At 41.0% G+C, this 16411-nt stretch overlaps 1 protein-coding gene across 2 annotated transcripts in view; it reads left to right on the top strand.

The window, feature by feature from the left end:
* UPF3A (UPF3 regulator of nonsense transcripts homolog A (yeast)) overlaps window positions 1–13996 on the top strand; it is a 26682-nt gene extending 12686 nt beyond the window's left edge. Inside the window, exons 5-9 of one of the 2 annotated variants that reach the window (XM_009326263.1) lie at window positions 2929–2984; window positions 3076–3234; window positions 5024–5184; window positions 9217–9291; window positions 12504–13996. In XM_009326263.1, the coding sequence (XP_009324538.1) occupies window positions 2929–2984; window positions 3076–3234; window positions 5024–5184; window positions 9217–9291; window positions 12504–12702 (650 nt within the window). In that variant the 3' untranslated portion in view covers window positions 12703–13996. Of the gene's footprint in view, window positions 1–2928; window positions 2985–3075; window positions 3235–5023; window positions 5185–9216; window positions 9456–12503 lie in introns of both variants that reach the window. The other variant, XM_009326262.1, reaches the window with a different exon arrangement.
* Window positions 13997–16411: the final 2415 nt, after the last annotated feature.

Below are 16411 nucleotides of genomic sequence, written 5' to 3'. Positions count from 1 at the left end.
ATTAAGTAGGAAAAAAAAATTGACTTTTGCTATTATTTTTTTACAGTGTGAAAGTAGCCACCTCTTTTGATTAGAATCATAGAATAGAATCGTAGAATCATAGAATCATTTAGGTTGGAAAAGACCTTTAAGATCATCAAGTCCAACCGTAAACCTAACACTGCCAAGTCCACCGCTAAACCATGTCCCTAAGCACCACGTCTACACATCTTTTAAATACCTCCAGGGATGGTGACTCAACCACTTCCCTGGGCAGCCTGTTCCAATGCTTGACAACCCTTTCAGGGAAGAAATTTTTCCTCATAGCCAATCTAAACCTCCCCTGGTGCAACTTGAGGCCGTTTCCTCTCGTCCTATCACTTGTTCCTGATGTTTGTCTGTTTGTCCGTGTTTGTGACAAGCATTTCTGTAGTGGCATTATTATTCATATGCATAAATTAATAGTTGACTGGAGAGATCTGGAACTTAATTTAGAGGAAGTGAAAATGCTAGAAGTATGGACATTTAGATAATTCTGTTATCATTAAAACTTGTTTGTTGCTTTTCTCTATAGGGATCCCCAACAATTTTTATTTACCCCAAGTCTTCCCTAGTACTTGACAGCAGAGCAAAAGCAGTCAAAATTTTCTAAGAAGATTACAATTTACAAAAAGTTTACAATTTCAAGAAAGATTTATTAACTTAAAAAAATTCTATCAATGAAAATGATTAGTCTTCAGAGTTTCAGATTTCTGAGTACCAATATTGGCTGAAGGCAGCTTTACATTAGGAGTTTTAATGTTCTGTTTCTGTTAAATCACAGGAAATCAAATTAGTTGCTTTATTTGTTCTGCTATTCAAAACTGTGACCATTGCTATCAATATAAAAACAAAGATTACTTCAGTGGATAGCATATTTAGAGCAAAATTATGTAAGGGTTTAGTTGCATGTCCAGTTTCAAAGGTGTTACTCCTACTGAAGTCAATGAAAGACGTGCCCAGGACTTTGTTGGCAGAATTGGGCCTCACGCTCTCAGCATTTCTCCAGGTAGTGTTACTGCAAACCAACATGTTTTATGCATCACGTCAGATGCGTTAGCTCATCAGTTTCAATGTGACAGAGAGATATAAAACAGATTTTCTCTGTAACAAGATGAAGGTAAGCTCATTCTTCTGGCTTGTTTGTAGAGAGCAAGATAAAATATAAAAGTTATTGCTGACACAGGTCTTCATTTTGTAATGTATTTTCCTTTAAAATTTCTTAAAGATTTTAAGAAAAACCTCTTAGATTTTATTTGCAGTAAGGCCCATAAATAAGATGGGTAAGATTGAGGTTTGATAAACATTTTTTTTTGCCCTCCTCTTTTGATAGTACTCATCACATTGCCTCTCTCCCTTGAACTTCAAGTTATAATTTCTGATGAAACCTCTTGCATCATAGCCTTAGTCATGACTAGGGTCAAGTTCTAGACTCCCAGTGCAGCTTATCCTTTCCCTAGACCCTCCAGTTACAATTTGTGATCACTTTCAGCATGTAAAAGTGCCCAGAGGCAGACGCTGCTCAGACAGGGGAACTTACGGGAGCAGGATAGAGAGGCAGAGCTGCAGATCTGAGAGAGTAGGGAGGGTGCTGGGGACCTAAAATTTGTCAAAAAATACGGGCAGGTGGGAGGGTGTGGGGTAACATGGAGAATCTAGGGATAGAGGGAGGAAGATCTCAAGTCAACAGTCTTTTTTGGTTATTGCTTTTGACCAGTGATATTTGCTAAAAATAAATACTGAATCCTATTAAGCGTTCCCATTCATAACTGCCTAACAAGGTTTTATCATTAATGAATGGATTGCCCCCAGGATATTCGCACTTCCAAGACAAAAACATTCAAATGTTCTTGGGATATGAATTGTGTCTAGATTTTGGCTATGCCATTTCAAATTTGATGAAAACTTCTTGTATTTCTTCCTTTTTTTTTCTTTTTTTTCTTCCAAATCCTGTTATGCGTTCTAATAGTGAAATTTTCTTCTGGCTTGAGGAAGAGTCCTAACTAGAGCAATTTCTAGTAGTAGACATTTTCTGCAACTCCATCCCAACTCCTGGGACATCTAAGACTGACAAAATTTGTTGTAACTACTCACAGCTCTAAGTACGTGAATTCAAGTTTGAATTCAATACTGACAGTCATGAATGCTGTACATGATACAGAATTTGATTATGTTCTCCAAGTTTTTGTAGAATTTGGGGATGGTTCAGGCGGGTGGCTTAGGCTAGATTTTGGAGTGTGGAGACAGCTCTGTAACATAAGAATGCCTGTGTGATCCAGTAGATGAGGCATTTTATTTGTTATTTGGGAAGTCAGAGTTTTATTGAATCTGCTGATACTTTGCTGTGTAACCTGGGACAAACCACTTGTCTCCTACTCATCCCGTTTTCCCATGGAGAGGTGAATGCTAAATAGTAGTTAAATGGAAATGTTATACGAGAATGAAAATGTTTCCTTCATTATGTACTTTGAAATCTGGGATTGAAAGGTGCTGTGTGAGTTTACAGTAATGTGGGCTGTATATGAACAGCAATATAGCTAGGTTTTGATGTACAAAATTAAAATGTAGGAATAGATGCTGAACAGATTTCTTTCCTTTTTGGTAAATAACTGTTCGATGAGCAAGAGAAAAAAGCCATTCTCTGAGCTGAAAAGATACAACTTTTAATTAAACATTAAATAATCATGCAACGTAGCTCTGTTGCTTCTAACCCTAACAGCAAAAAACCAACAGAGTGTTTCTAAAATGGAATGATGGGAATGCCTTCAAAAATATATAAAATAAATAGGTTTATTAATTATTTAGCTCCCTTGCAGATAAAGGTAGAAAAAAAGGGGTTAGTACTGAAGTAAAGAAATGAGTACATCTTTTAGGAGTTGAACACTATATCACAAATTTTTTGTGTTTTAGCTAGAAGAACAACACCCCTTTTGGAATATATTAAAAATAGAAAATTAGAAAAGCAGGTACGTTCAGACTTTTGCCTGAAGTTCAACATTTATGTTTCACATGGTTTTCCGTTGGACAATTTACAATTAATCATTTTGAACTCTTCAGAGAATACGAGAAGAGAAAAGAGAAGAACGAAGGCGAAGAGAATTGGAGAAGAAGCGTCTGCGGGAGGAAGAGAAAAGGAAGCGCAGAGAAGAAGAAAGACGTAAAAGAAAAGAAGTGGAGAAGCAAAGGAAGATTTCTGAAAAAGAAATAAGGATCAAGGTACCTTAATGAAAAAAACCCCTGTTTTTCTGTTGAAGTTATCCAGAAGCTCCTTTGGTATCTCACGCTGTTTATGCAGTGTACTACAGTACAGTGTGGAGATACCAGGCCCGTTTTGACTGGAAAGGGAAGTAATGTAGGGCTTTGACTAAGTAGTGCTGCTGAAAACTGTGACTAATTACCTTAGGTACAATGATGTGCTGATGCAGTTATGGCAGGTAACTCGGATATCTTCATACAACACTGCCACATTCTATGCCGACACAACCTGACAGAACCAAATTGTTCTGTGCTAACATGTTGGAAGATTATTGCAAATATGGCTTTAACACTTTCTGTCATGTAAATCTTCATCTAGCCATACGTGCTGCGATTTTTTTGTGTTTATGCTCAGAACTGATTTATTTTAATAGTATGCTTTAACCAAGTTACAACAAGGTCTTGCTAATTTCAGGCTGCACTGCCTTATAACAATCTGAATAGATGTGCTTTTAATGACCTCACTTAGGCAGGTTTATTTTGTGCTATTATGTCTGGGCATTTAAAACCTTACTCGTGTAAGATAGATGTATAGGTAACATAGTTAAAAACTATTCATCTGAACTAAATTTTGTGGTGTTGGAAAGGTTTTAAAGGCTGTTTTGAAGAGGAAAATTGGTATAAGTCTGTAGCGTAACGCAAGGGCACACAGACTCACTCCAGATCTTGTGGTAGGGAGAAGCCACAGAGCTGTGTACTTCTTTCCTCTTCCTTTTCTTCCTGGACAACAGTTGCCTTCACCTGGATGTAAAAAATAGTCAGTTCTGAAGCCGAATTACAGATTTTTCATATTTAAGCATAAAGAAAAGCATACTAGAACTTTGGAAGAAAAGGGAGTTATCCTTTAAAATGTATTACCCAAACCTGGTTGTCCAAAAGACCCCAGTATTTATGACCTATCTGTGGCAACGTGTCCTTGAAAGCTAGTTCTGTTTCCTAGAGAAAAGGAAGATATTACCTGAGGAGACATTATAGTTTTAAATATTGGAGAAGAATAACCTGTGCTCATTTCAGGAAAACTGGTGGAATGAAAAGACTGATGAGATGTTCTGCTTATTCTTCAAATGTTAGAGAAATAGTTTGAGACAGTTGGTCCATCTATAAAGATTATTCCTGTAATGCTAGACACTGCTCAGGCCCTGTGTAGGTTATTTGTTGTGAAAGGAACAGACTTATTGGAAGTCTTAATCTCCAAGGTGAAAACGCAGTGTGATCTTTTCTGCTAACGTCGTAATTTTTTCCTCTTTCTGTTTTTCTGTCAGGGTGTATTTATACTAAGCACCTACTTCTATATGCCAGTCTGTCCCAAGTAGTTCATGTATAACACATTTTATATATAATATTTCATGGAGTGAAGTACTAGTCTTGCTCCTTTTGTCTCAGAGGTTCTGCTTTTTATTTTATTGGCAATAACATTGAGCTCTGTTACATGATTTCTAAGAAATCGTAGACCATAATAATATCTTTATATATAAAACTTAGGAGAGAAGAGTAAGTAAGTGCTTTCTCCAGTATTCTCAGCATATTTAAAAGTGTGCGGTTGAATGCCTGTTAATGATTGTCACTCCTTAGCAAAAGTAAACTGCCTTCTTTAAGTAACTTTTTAAATTTTATACTTTGTAAAATATATTCCTAGCATTTAAATATCTTCAATCTTAATAGGTTTTTGATATATTCAATACATTGTTAAAATGTCTGTTACAACGGAGGAAAATAATTTTACATCATAATATAAACAAATATTTCTTAGCTTCTTAAGAAGCCTGAAAAAGGAGATGAGCTGGCCAATGAAAAGCACAAAGAAAAAGGTGAAGAAGCTGACACTGAAGAAAGCAAATGGGATAAATCACCTGGATCTGGGAGTATAAAATCCAAATCATTGGAGGGTTCACTAAAAGAACTTAAGGAAAAGTAAGTAATATTTATCTTTTAGGCTCCAAATTAGATCCTAAATGTTTTCATTTGAAGGCTTAAAGATGATGTAAGTGGTGCGTTGGCTGGGTGTTTTGTCAGCAAGGAACTGATTTAATTCTGCGTTGAACAAATCTCTCACTGTCCTTTTTGTAAAAGGTGTTTAGTAACAGCTTACTGACCTGATGGCAGTATTAGTGGATGCAATTTGTTATTTGGGAAATGTTTTGAAATCCCAGATTGGAAGGATTTCTGCGTGAAAAGTCACTCAGAGTTTCATTGTTATTTCACCTGCTCCCCATCAAGAGCTCAGGTAAGGCCCTCTTTCCATTACTGATGTCAAAGACTAAATTGCCTCAGATACCTTACTCTTCCATCACACTTTCTTCATTTTTGCTGGAATAAACAGATAAATGTGTTTAATAAATGGGACAACGTAGTTAAGGTGTGAATGACAGCCTTATGATAGATACATGCAGAAGGCTGTCTCTGTCCCCCACTGCCTTTTGTGTTGCATATGTAATAGTAGGAACAAGAAGTATAGCCCAGTTCTGTAACTACTGTAGCCTGGAAATGTCTTACAGATGTTTTCAGCAGCTGGTTCTCTCTCTTGTCTTTTGGCACGTGTCCCATCGCAGGCAGGATTCACCCATAAGATATGTAAGATACACAACTAAGAATGATATGCTGCTGAGGTAAAGAATACTTTATTCTTCAGTAGAGTTTTTCAGCCAAGCTCTCAAAAGTACTTTGCAAAATGAAAGAGCTGAATCTGAGATGTCATGTGTATGTGCAACTTGTACATAAGGACAAGCTTGAGCATTTAAATAATTTACCTAAGGTCTTATTGTCGTGGTTTAACCCCAGCCGGCAACTAGGCACCACCCAGCCGCTCAGTCACTCCCCCATGGTGGGATGGGGGAGGGAATTGGAAGAGTAAAAGTGAGAAAACTTGTGGGTTGAGATAAGAACAGTTTAATGATTGAAATAAAATAATAACAACAAAAACAACAACAATAATAAATTGTAATGAAAAGGAAAATAACAAAGAGAAATAAAACCCAAGAAAGGCAAGTGATGCAAATGAAAACAATTGCTCACCACCCACCAACCGATGCCCAGCCTGTCCCTGAGCAGCGGCCCCCCGGCCAGCTTTCCCCCTTGTTTATATGCTGAGCATGACATCATATGGCATGGAATATCCCTTTGGTCAGCTGGGGTCAGCTGTCCCGGCTGTGTCCCCTCCCAACTCCTTGTGCACCCCCAGCCCACTCGCTGGTGGGGTGTGGTGAGGAGCAGAAGAGGCCTTGACTCTGTGTAAGCCCTGCTCAGCAGTAACGAAAACATCCCTGTGTTATCAACACTGTTTCCAGCACAAATCCAAAACACAGCCCCATACTAGCTACTATGAAGAAAATTAGGTCTATCCCAGCCACAACCAGCACAATTATATACACAGTATTAGAGGAAGTTTGGGATTGTGCTCTAGGAGCCTTGCAGGCTACCTGCCTGTTCTGAGTAGTTTAAATTTTACCTTTGTCCACTTAGGTTCTTGATTTTTATGAAAAGTATGCAGGAGCTGTAAATGTTCTCCTAATGGCAAATAGAAAAATAAAGAAACTTTGAACACTGGAAAATAAAACCACTGGATTTGCTAATTGGAGAAATGGTTCACTAATAATATCCTACATGCATTATTCATCTTTTTTTGTCTCTGACTAAGGACTTCAAACATGGGCCCAGTGTTTCACTATGTTGAGTATGTCCTGAAAGATGCTGACAACTTCCATTTCCTATTCTCTAACGGAAATTGAAAATATTCAGCACAGGGTCAACAGAAACACTTGCAGGGGCAAGTCACTTGTTTGCTAATAAGGCTTTTTATGTATTAAGCTTTTGGTGGTGCCATATAACATTTTTACTATTAGTCCTGTAAGTTTAATAAGTTAATTCATTAATGTAGATTTTCCAGGTGTAAAACAGAATCCTTTTGGCTGTGCAGGTACAGTAAGTGTTACCTTGTCTTTCCAAGTGCTTGCTTCATCATGATTATTAGTGGGTGTGATTAAGTAGCGAGCTATGAGCTATTTCAGCTTCAGAATTAAAGTTGTAACTACTTTGTCACTGACTCAGAAATCAGTAATAAACTGTAAGTTCCAACTCTACATGCAGGAGACTGAATTGCCTGTTCGAAACCATGTTTAAAGGCTCAGTAGCAATAGCTTTCTACCACAAACTCAAACCTCAGTAGGTGGATGAGTGTACGTGGTCACATACGGATTTGAAACTATACCAAACAGAAGTACGCTTCCATTGCCTTTACTTCCATTCACTTCTGCTTTCTCTTTCTCTAGCTGTGTAACTTTCTCTTCTACCTGTACTTTGTAATTGCTTACCCCGCCATTTCTGCTCTTGCCTGCCTGTTCGCTGTGACTGAAGTTTAGAAAGCTACTTTAACCACTCTTGAGCTGGAGTTTGTATCCCTGTCACCTGCCGACCTCCAGGCACATCCATTCCTTCCTCACCCACAGTAATAAGCAGGGGAAGAGACAGGTACCGGGCAATGCTACGGCAACAAGTCGAGATGCGTCTTTCTGGCTTTTTGGAAGGTCATGCTCTGAGCCTTGCTAGGACTTGAATTAGTGCCTAGAATAGCAAATTAAACACGAAACAAGACAGCTTCTAGCCACATACCCCTTGAGAGCTAACATAGTGTTTTATATATATCTATCTGTGCTACAGGTACAGTATCTCTGTAATTGTGATTGATTCAGGTATCTGTGACAGCTGGGACGTTGCTTCCACTTGGTGAATGTGTTATGCTGACACAAGCACAGTCTTGTGAAATGCTGAATAACTTACCTGTCATTCAGGTTTTGTTGCTGACCTCCAGCTCTTCCTGAGATGGGGCCCCTGTCTTGGCAGCCCCGCCAGTGCCCAAGTTCATGGCAGAGACTGACAATTTTCACAGTTCTGTTATTTAAAAAAAAAAAAATTATATAGAAAGATACACTTTTATTGATATTAAACCATTCTAAATGAGAAGCATATCACTATTTGATCGCTACACCATTAGAAAATCTCCATCCTCTGATTCTGTCTGCTGATTCCCAAAATGTGAGCAGACTGTCAAAAGCAACTTTCCTGTTTCAATTTTAAGTATTTATACATATGTAATATATAAAAAGAAACTGCCTGTATTTGCTCCTTTTAAAGTTCAATCTATTCTGTAATCTTTCTTCATTATTTGCAGTTTGGCTGTATGAGAGAAGCACCCGCTTGCTGAACAGGAACAATGAAGCGAATAAGAGAGCTGAGAATTGTATCAGACAGGCAGCAAAATGTTGCAAACTAATAGTCTTTATGATATAAACCTGTTGCAGCATAGCAGAAATTAAGTATTGTGTTGTGGTAAGGTAGTGATCTTTCGCCTAAATAGAATATGCAAAGGTAGGCTAAATTACTTGGAGACATAATAAACAAAAGCCTGGAACACAAGTATTTGTTTTCACAAATGCCTTCTGCAAGTTGCAATGTCAGTGAATAATTTTTGTTAAATAGAGTCATAAAACTTTACAAATTGGTACAGGATACCTGCGCAATTCCTTCGGGCCCTGAATGTTCCCGTTCAAGGGACTACTCCTATACACGAGTCGCCTCAAGAACGGGCCACAAGAGCTAATCACGCAGCATGTGTTTATGTGAAGAGTATTGGGGAGCTATTTATGGGATTGCAAAGAGGGATAAAAGTTGAAGAACGGGCCTTCCACAGAGTTGCACAAAAGTCAGATTTTGCTTGCAAAGCTTTGTCTGCTATTTTGAACTGAATGCATAGTCAAGGGCCAGACATACATGGATGAGACATTCAGCAAAATTGCACATAACCCCTTTTTAATGAGAAGAAAACAGCCTTGCCGCACAATTGATTTGAATACCGTTGAAGTCAAAGGAAGGCTTTGTATTGTATCCTTCAGCAGCTTTCTTTTTACTGTTAATTGCTTGGATTTTCTTTCTTTTTATACATACTCGTAGGTCACAAAATGATAGTGACAAAGAGCAAAGAGATTTGGAGAGAAGATTTCGAGAAAAAGAACCTGAAAGACAAAGGTATCGATTGGATGATGGCAGAAAGCATAGAGCTTACTATGAGTTTGACAAGTTTGTGAGAAGGAATGAAGAAGAGCTGAAGTGGGGGAAAGGATACAACCAAGACAGAGGAAAGAAAGGGAACTACAACTACAGCTTCACTGTGGAGGCAGTAGACAAACTGGGTAAAGAGGACAAGTGTGATGACATGGCATCCAAAAAGGAGCGCATAAGAAATAAGGTTCTTTTATTCATTTAGGATAATCTTTCATTAGTTAAATATGCTTCAAGATCACAGGTTTCACTTTTGCAAACTCAGCATAAAGATGCTTTTTCAAAAAAAGCAATTCTTTATTTCATTTTCAGTAAAACCCAGACTTCTTTTTATTGGTATCAGAGGACAACAGCAGTTAAAATAAGTTAAGGTCACAGGTCTCTGCTCGTTCATGTTTACAATATATAGAAGACTTTCTGCCTTCCTTTCAACCCTAGCATTTTTAGAACGCTATTCTTGGAAGCCTCGTATTTTATGCGTGTATTAAAAATTGTTGTACTTCTGACCTGTAGTGAAATTCAAGAACTGTGCCATACTAGTCTTTTAAAAATGTACTTCCATTACCCAGCTCATAAAATTATGTTACGGATTGGCCAGGCATTGCTCAGTAGGGGAAATATAAGGACTTAAATAAATAGCTAATTCAGAGACCATTGTATTTAGAGGGTGTGACCGTGCTAATTCTTCAGTATGGTATACCCGCCAGTACGAGAAGGCTGTCCTTTGGTTAGGAGAAGTTATCCTCGTGGTCGTTGTCAGAGAAAGGGCAGGTGCAAAACCAGTGCAAGCGGGGCCTGTGGCAGGGTGTGTAGAAGAGCCGTCCCTTATTTGTCTCCCGGAGACACGGGCATAATTTTTCTCAGACTGTCTGATTTCATGGATGTGCCAGGGTCTTTTCAGGAGGTGGCTTTCCTTGCCACCCTCATCCTCTCTCCCTTGTGATCCTAGATTTTCCACAAAAGGTGACCGAAACACTATTTTGTGTAGAAATGTGTTCTGCACGTGGAACTCTACTTTCGAACCAAGTGACTGATCGGTGATGTGGGCTAAGGCTGAGGAGGAGCATACGGGTCACGTGCAGAGTGAGTCTGTGTGGAGTGTGCATGGAGCAAGCCCAGGTGGGCTCGCTCTGCGTGTCGACTAAGTCACCTTGCGCAAACACAGAAGGCCTGGCGTGCCCCGCTTTTTGTTTATGCAAAGGTCAGCTGGGCAGTATAGGTGAGGTTTGTCTGCGTATGCACGTTAGCCACTTCCTACCTACACCAGTGGCTCAGGCTGTAGAACAGTCAGAAAAATGGCTAGTTCAGAAGCAGGAAGGTGGGAAAAGCAGTTTTCTTCATGCTCGCCATGCTACTCTTGAAATCTGGTGAAGTATCTGCAACCTCGGAACTGGATGGTGGGTCTTGGGGACCTTTTGTCAAGGCTTAAGAAGCCGCCTCTGCTTTATTTCTTCCCGTCGCACGTCTGGTAGCTTGCTGAGTCTCTGGATCAGTCCACGCTTCAGGTGCTAGATTTGTTCCCTAAACAAAATAAGCAATATCAGTAAAGTGTTTTTTGCAGCCTGGTGACTTTTTTTCCTTACAGTATTTATCACGTAAGTGATACAGTATTTATGAAGAGTTAGGGCCTGAGTTTTCCAACTCACCTGTAGAATTAACAATGCTAACACAAGTTTTTAGGCAGAGATTGAGCTTCTTTCTGAAGTTTGTAAGAATTAATTAGAAAATGGGAAATTTCTGGTGTAAGTAACAGTTGTGCTAGCTTTCATGCAAACTGCGAGGTACCAGAGTCTGTGATACGAAAAATTGTTTGGACCCTTTATCATAAACTTTCCAACGGGCGCCGCTTGTCAGAGGATCTAGTTTTATGCAGCTGTTTGTGATGTAGAAGGATGTACGTTGCGCATTTTCATACCACGCTACAAAGCACTAACTAGAATGATCTAGTTGTATGGCCCAGTAGTGAATCTTGATATCTGGTCTGAAGAGAGAGAGAGAAAAGTGGAGCAAAGAAGACAAAGGTGAAGGAAAAAGAAAGAAAAAGGGAAAATGCATATTGGGAATAAGAAAAAAGAATGAAAGAACACAAGACCAGAGTGACTTCAAATTATGAAGGCAATTGAAAATTAATGTAGTTTGATGTAGGAAAATTTCAGTGCTCTGCCACTGTCTTAAAATAGGCTGTTTGATTTTGTTTGCTAAACTTAACACAAGGCTTTGGTCGAAAAGCTCAGGCTTTGGTGAATGGGTTGCTTGATAACATTAAAAACTGGCATTTGTGAGAGTAAAATACTCTTACTAGGAAGAGACTTCTTAAGCAGAGTTTCTAAGCAGTATGGTTTTTTATTGAGATTTCAAGAATAAAAAGTGCTCTCAGGAGCTATGGAACATCACCATTTGCACGTTTGAGGGGTCTTTTCCTTGTAAGCTGGCTCCTTCTTCCATTTGCCAGTGATGAAATCAGCATGTGTATGATTGAGTCACTCACAAAGCCTGCGCACGTTCCGGTTGTACTTACGTTGTTTATTATCAGCGGGTGAATTCCCCTGCTCTCACACTCGGTATGGAGGGCATGATGAAGCAGAGCAATAACTGCAATTTTATTTTGAGGTGTATTATGAACATGTGCGTTCCATGTTTAAATCGTGGTAATGATTCATGACTTGTAGTAGCAGTGCACGCATATCAGTTGGTCAAGTTCAGCTGAGGACAGTTTTCTAGCTGTTGCCTGCTAAACTGTTCCCTGGTTTGTCTTACTTTTTTATGGTTATATTTAATATTTGTCATTTATCTGCAGAGTTGCAAGTGCACAGGCTATCGTTCTTCCCAGTTGATGTTAGCGAAGGTAGCGACGTATTTCAGAGTTTTACCTATTACAATGTGTTCGACAATTCTCTGCAGTATTTCTCCTTGTTTACATCAAATGTATCATAGGATCTTTAATTTTTACAGCTTTCTTCATTTATTCAGAATGCTTGGCTCCCAAGAATAGTGTTGTAAACAAGACAGATGTTAAATAGTCAATTTTCATTACACTCCATTTTTTTCCTGGGTCTTACGAAATGTACAGTGATTTAACACAAAATCTACTTTCTTCACAAACATTCATCACTTTAAAATCCCACGTGTGTGTCCCACACGGGTTTCTCAGAGCGTTAACCGCATCTCCTTCCTTCTAGGACCGCCCAGCCATGCAGTTATACCAGCCAGGAGCTCGCATTCGAACGCATACGGCATCTACAAGTAAAACCTATGACTGCAGCGGGAAATCCTTTGAAGATGCTCTTGATAAAAAGTATGAGGCAGATAGTTCAGCTGGAGGTGGTTCTGAGAAGAGCGAAGAAGCAGAATAAAATGAACTGGGGAAAGGACTTGTGAAAAGGGATGAACTTCAGATTCAGCGTCATCACAAAAAATCCATAGGGCTGTTTCAGAACTCCACAGGTGATTGCACCAACAAAATGGTGATAGCTCTGCCTCTTCCTGTCTGTAAAATAAAGGGGCGAGTGACTGGAGACGTATAGAGTACCTTACAGCAAAGGAATATAGTGGCTTTTTTACAAAAAGCAGAGCAAACACCATTTGCCTAATTTAAAAGCGGTTCAATATTTTATTAGATTTACCTTGAAATAGGAAACCTCTAATAGTTTTAAAGGAGTATTTATATAAGACTTTCCAGAAGCTGTTTCACCTTTCCAAGTCTGAAGGAATGAAATGTAGATTTGCATCAGTTTGAAATCTGAGGCACTTTAAATGTATTCGGTGCATGACGTGGGGGTGACGGGACCCCTTCCTGCAAACGGCAGCGGCAGGGGCTGCTGCGGGGCGTTGCAGTCGGACTCGGTGGGGCCGGCCCTGGGAGAAGCTCTGGGGCCAGTGGTGTTTGCAGGAGGAGGCCCACGGTTTGCACAGTTGTGAGGACTGTCCGTCGGTATCTGTACCTCATGGTGTTTACGTTGTTCTCCAGTTAACTATAGTGTCAGATAAGTGTTAGTAAAGCTACAAGGATGTTGTTAGAGAGTTCGTCATTTTCTGAGCCACTTCTGCCTTTTATGTTTTAATAGACTCCTGTGCTTAAAACAGAAGAAAGCTAACACAAACCTCAGCACTTAAACGATCTATCTGGTTTTAATGAATTAGCTGTTTTTATGGTTTTGACACTGACTTTTAAAACAAAAAAGTGGTTGTACAGTGATGACTTTTTATATGCTAATGTTTTCATATAAGTTGCAGTTGCAGGATGTGGAAAATGTATGATAGAGGAACGTTCTGCAGTTCTACTTGTTAAAAAAATAAACACACATGAATGTCAACTACCGTTTTGTAAGATCTAGGCCAAATTCTGCCATCTGATGCAGGCACATATGTACATACGTGTGTGTGTGTGTGTGTATATATATATATCTTCCATTGGTTTCAATGATAGCCGCGTGTTTACGGAAGGGCAGAACACGTTCATTTGTCTTTCATGGCTGAAAATTTCTCGGTTGTCTGAAACTGAGACCTGCTTTGTCATTGAAGTTAAATAGTAAGATATTAATTTATTTTTACATCCTCTTTGAACATTTTATTATTAAGCATAACATCTAATTGTTCTAAACTGAAAAATTATTTATTGTATTTTCCCAGATATTAAGCATTACATAGAATAAAAGCAAAAAGATTTTGACTACGATTTTGAGATGTGATCTGCGATTTTTTCATCTATTGCTCCGCTGTGTATGCTGTGCTACTTGGTATTCTTCAGAAATAGATAAAAATACAGTTGAGAAGAATTTTAGTATCAAGCTACGTAAGTGGGCTGCCAACTAAAATTACTTCAAGCTTAAGTAAAACTGCTCTTGGAGAATCACTTGGGTTCAGCTCCATCTAAAATTTGTCTTGTTTGCCAGGTTTATCCTGACTGCAGAGAAAGGGTTTTGTCTTGGCCTCCTGGCTGGGTCGGGCAGCGTTAGCACGGGGCAGGCTTTCCCCTCAGCGGAAGAGCCCAGCGTGGGCTGAGGAGAGGGAGACTTGCCGGGAAAGTTCTCCTGCAGTAGAGCTGGGCAGGGCTGAGATCTTCACCAGATGAGGGTCTGCTCAAAAGCGAGCGTTTCCCACCTGTTTGGATGCGCTGGGCAGGGGTCTCACTCCCTCCCGTGAGGGGGACCCGCAGGACCCGGAAAAGCAGCGATTTTGCACGTGGTCGAGCTTGGCAGCTTTTGGCCGGCAGTGGCTTTCGGGCTACTCCCCCACCTTCACCTCAGTGCCTAGCTTATGAGTACCTCTTGATAGCGTTACAGGTAGTATTGACTAAACACAGTTTATTCAGCGGTAATTTTCCATTTGGGGCTTCCTTTCCACCTCTTTTAGTTACCGGAGAGCGGACGTCAAACCTCGACTCAGTAAAAACAGGGTGGTTTAAACACCCGCGTCTGTCAGGTCAGGCTGCCGTGCCCTCGCTGACCGGGGCTCCTGCAGCCCCTTTGTTCACTTATTTTTGCTTTCTTGTGAATGCAGCCTCCTGCACGGGGCGGGGGGGGCAGAGAGCCTGGCCTTTGACTTCCGTATTCACATGGAAGGAATACGCTGGACATTCGGGTTCGGGCGTGGAGAGAGTGCTCATCCGTGTCTGCACCACGGCCGCATCCCGAGGAGCCCCCGCTGCCTGACCGTGCCACTCGAGGAACTCGTGGGACAATCTCTGTTACAGAGCAGGTACCGGCATCGTTCCTCCCGCGTCTGAGGGGGCCAGCGGAAGGTACCGGCCACCGCCAGCGGGATCCGAGCATTTCTGTAGCCACGCAACACCTGCCGCGACAAGCTCGGGAGAGACGGGCACAGCAAGGCAGCAGCAGAAGCACCAGCCCAGGACGCGAGGGAGTGCCGCCCGCAGGCTCTCCGCTAAAGCGTGACCCCGAGGAGACGAGAAATGCCTCCTGCCAGCAGAGAAACGCTCCTGGTGAGACCCCCCTCTCTGCGCTGATGGCCATCTCGGGCAGTGCCAGCAGGACGGCGCGTTGCCTGTGGGAGCAAGGATCAGGTTTGGGATGGAGGCGTGTACAGCCGTATCTGTAGGGAAGACTGCACCCCTCACCTGACCGGGGCTCGGGGGGGCGCTGCCCGCTGGAAGTGAGCGTGTACCTCATGGCAACGCTGCAAAATATGATGGCCGAAGAAGCAGAATGCGTTTCCAAGCCTGTGCCCCAGTCTCTCTTGCACGGGGATGCAGCAGGGCCCGAGCCTGCTTCCCTCGCCGGGGCAGCCAGGCAGGAGGAGCTGCCACCTGCTGCGCGCTTGCTCGTTCTTCTACGCTTCTCCCGATGACACCAAGTAAATGCCGGCTGGCAGCCTGTCTTTGTGCAAGCTCAGCGTGGCGTGAGAGCTTTATTGCCACAATAGTAACTTTGTTTTGCAAATTCAGCTTTGCTGTAAGTAGATAGAGCATCCCTGCGGAATGGGAATTGTGTCTGGTTACATCGCAGCTGATTTTGGTGCCATCTGTTTTCTCACTTCTAAAATATAACGCTCTACATTTAATAAAAAACTTCACCAGCTTGATAGCTTCCCTGAATGTCTGTTGCCCTGTTTCTTGCTGAGTCCTGAGGTCATCGACATCTAGCAATGTGGAAGTCGCCCTGTGCATCAAACTGGAATTGGGCTCCAGTCTGTCACGAACTATTGTGTTAAGGGAAACTGATGCGGAACATAAATACTCAGTTAAAAAACCTGCATTTGTGCCTGTCATAGTTTTAAAGAGAAGCTTATTCAACCCCAAAACATCGTTCTGACAACTTCACATTCAATTTTTAAACACATTCTGCTGCTTTTTTAATTTAAAAGCAAATGTCTGTACGTTGTTTTCAGAGAGTCTTTGGAAGTCGATGGCTCATCTCCCCGGCCGTGGTAAGCCAACGCTGCTCTTCGTGCTGCAGGCAGTTTCTCTGCTAGCCTCTACTTGCAGCATTAGTCCTGAACGGCCCAAACACAGGCGTGAAATTTTAACAGGACACAACCCAGTGACTATGCACAAAATTATATTGAACATCAAAATAAAACAGGCTTAAAAAGGAAAAAAAAAAATTAAACTCATTTAGTACTTCCCCCC

This window comes from Pygoscelis adeliae, unplaced genomic scaffold (genome assembly GCF_000699105.1).
Source record: "Pygoscelis adeliae isolate BGI_AS28 unplaced genomic scaffold, ASM69910v1 Scaffold156, whole genome shotgun sequence".
NCBI classification, from domain to species: domain Eukaryota; kingdom Metazoa; phylum Chordata; class Aves; order Sphenisciformes; family Spheniscidae; genus Pygoscelis; species Pygoscelis adeliae.
The sequence above is the reverse complement of the archived record's forward strand: the minus strand, read 5'-3'. Positions and strand labels throughout refer to the sequence as shown.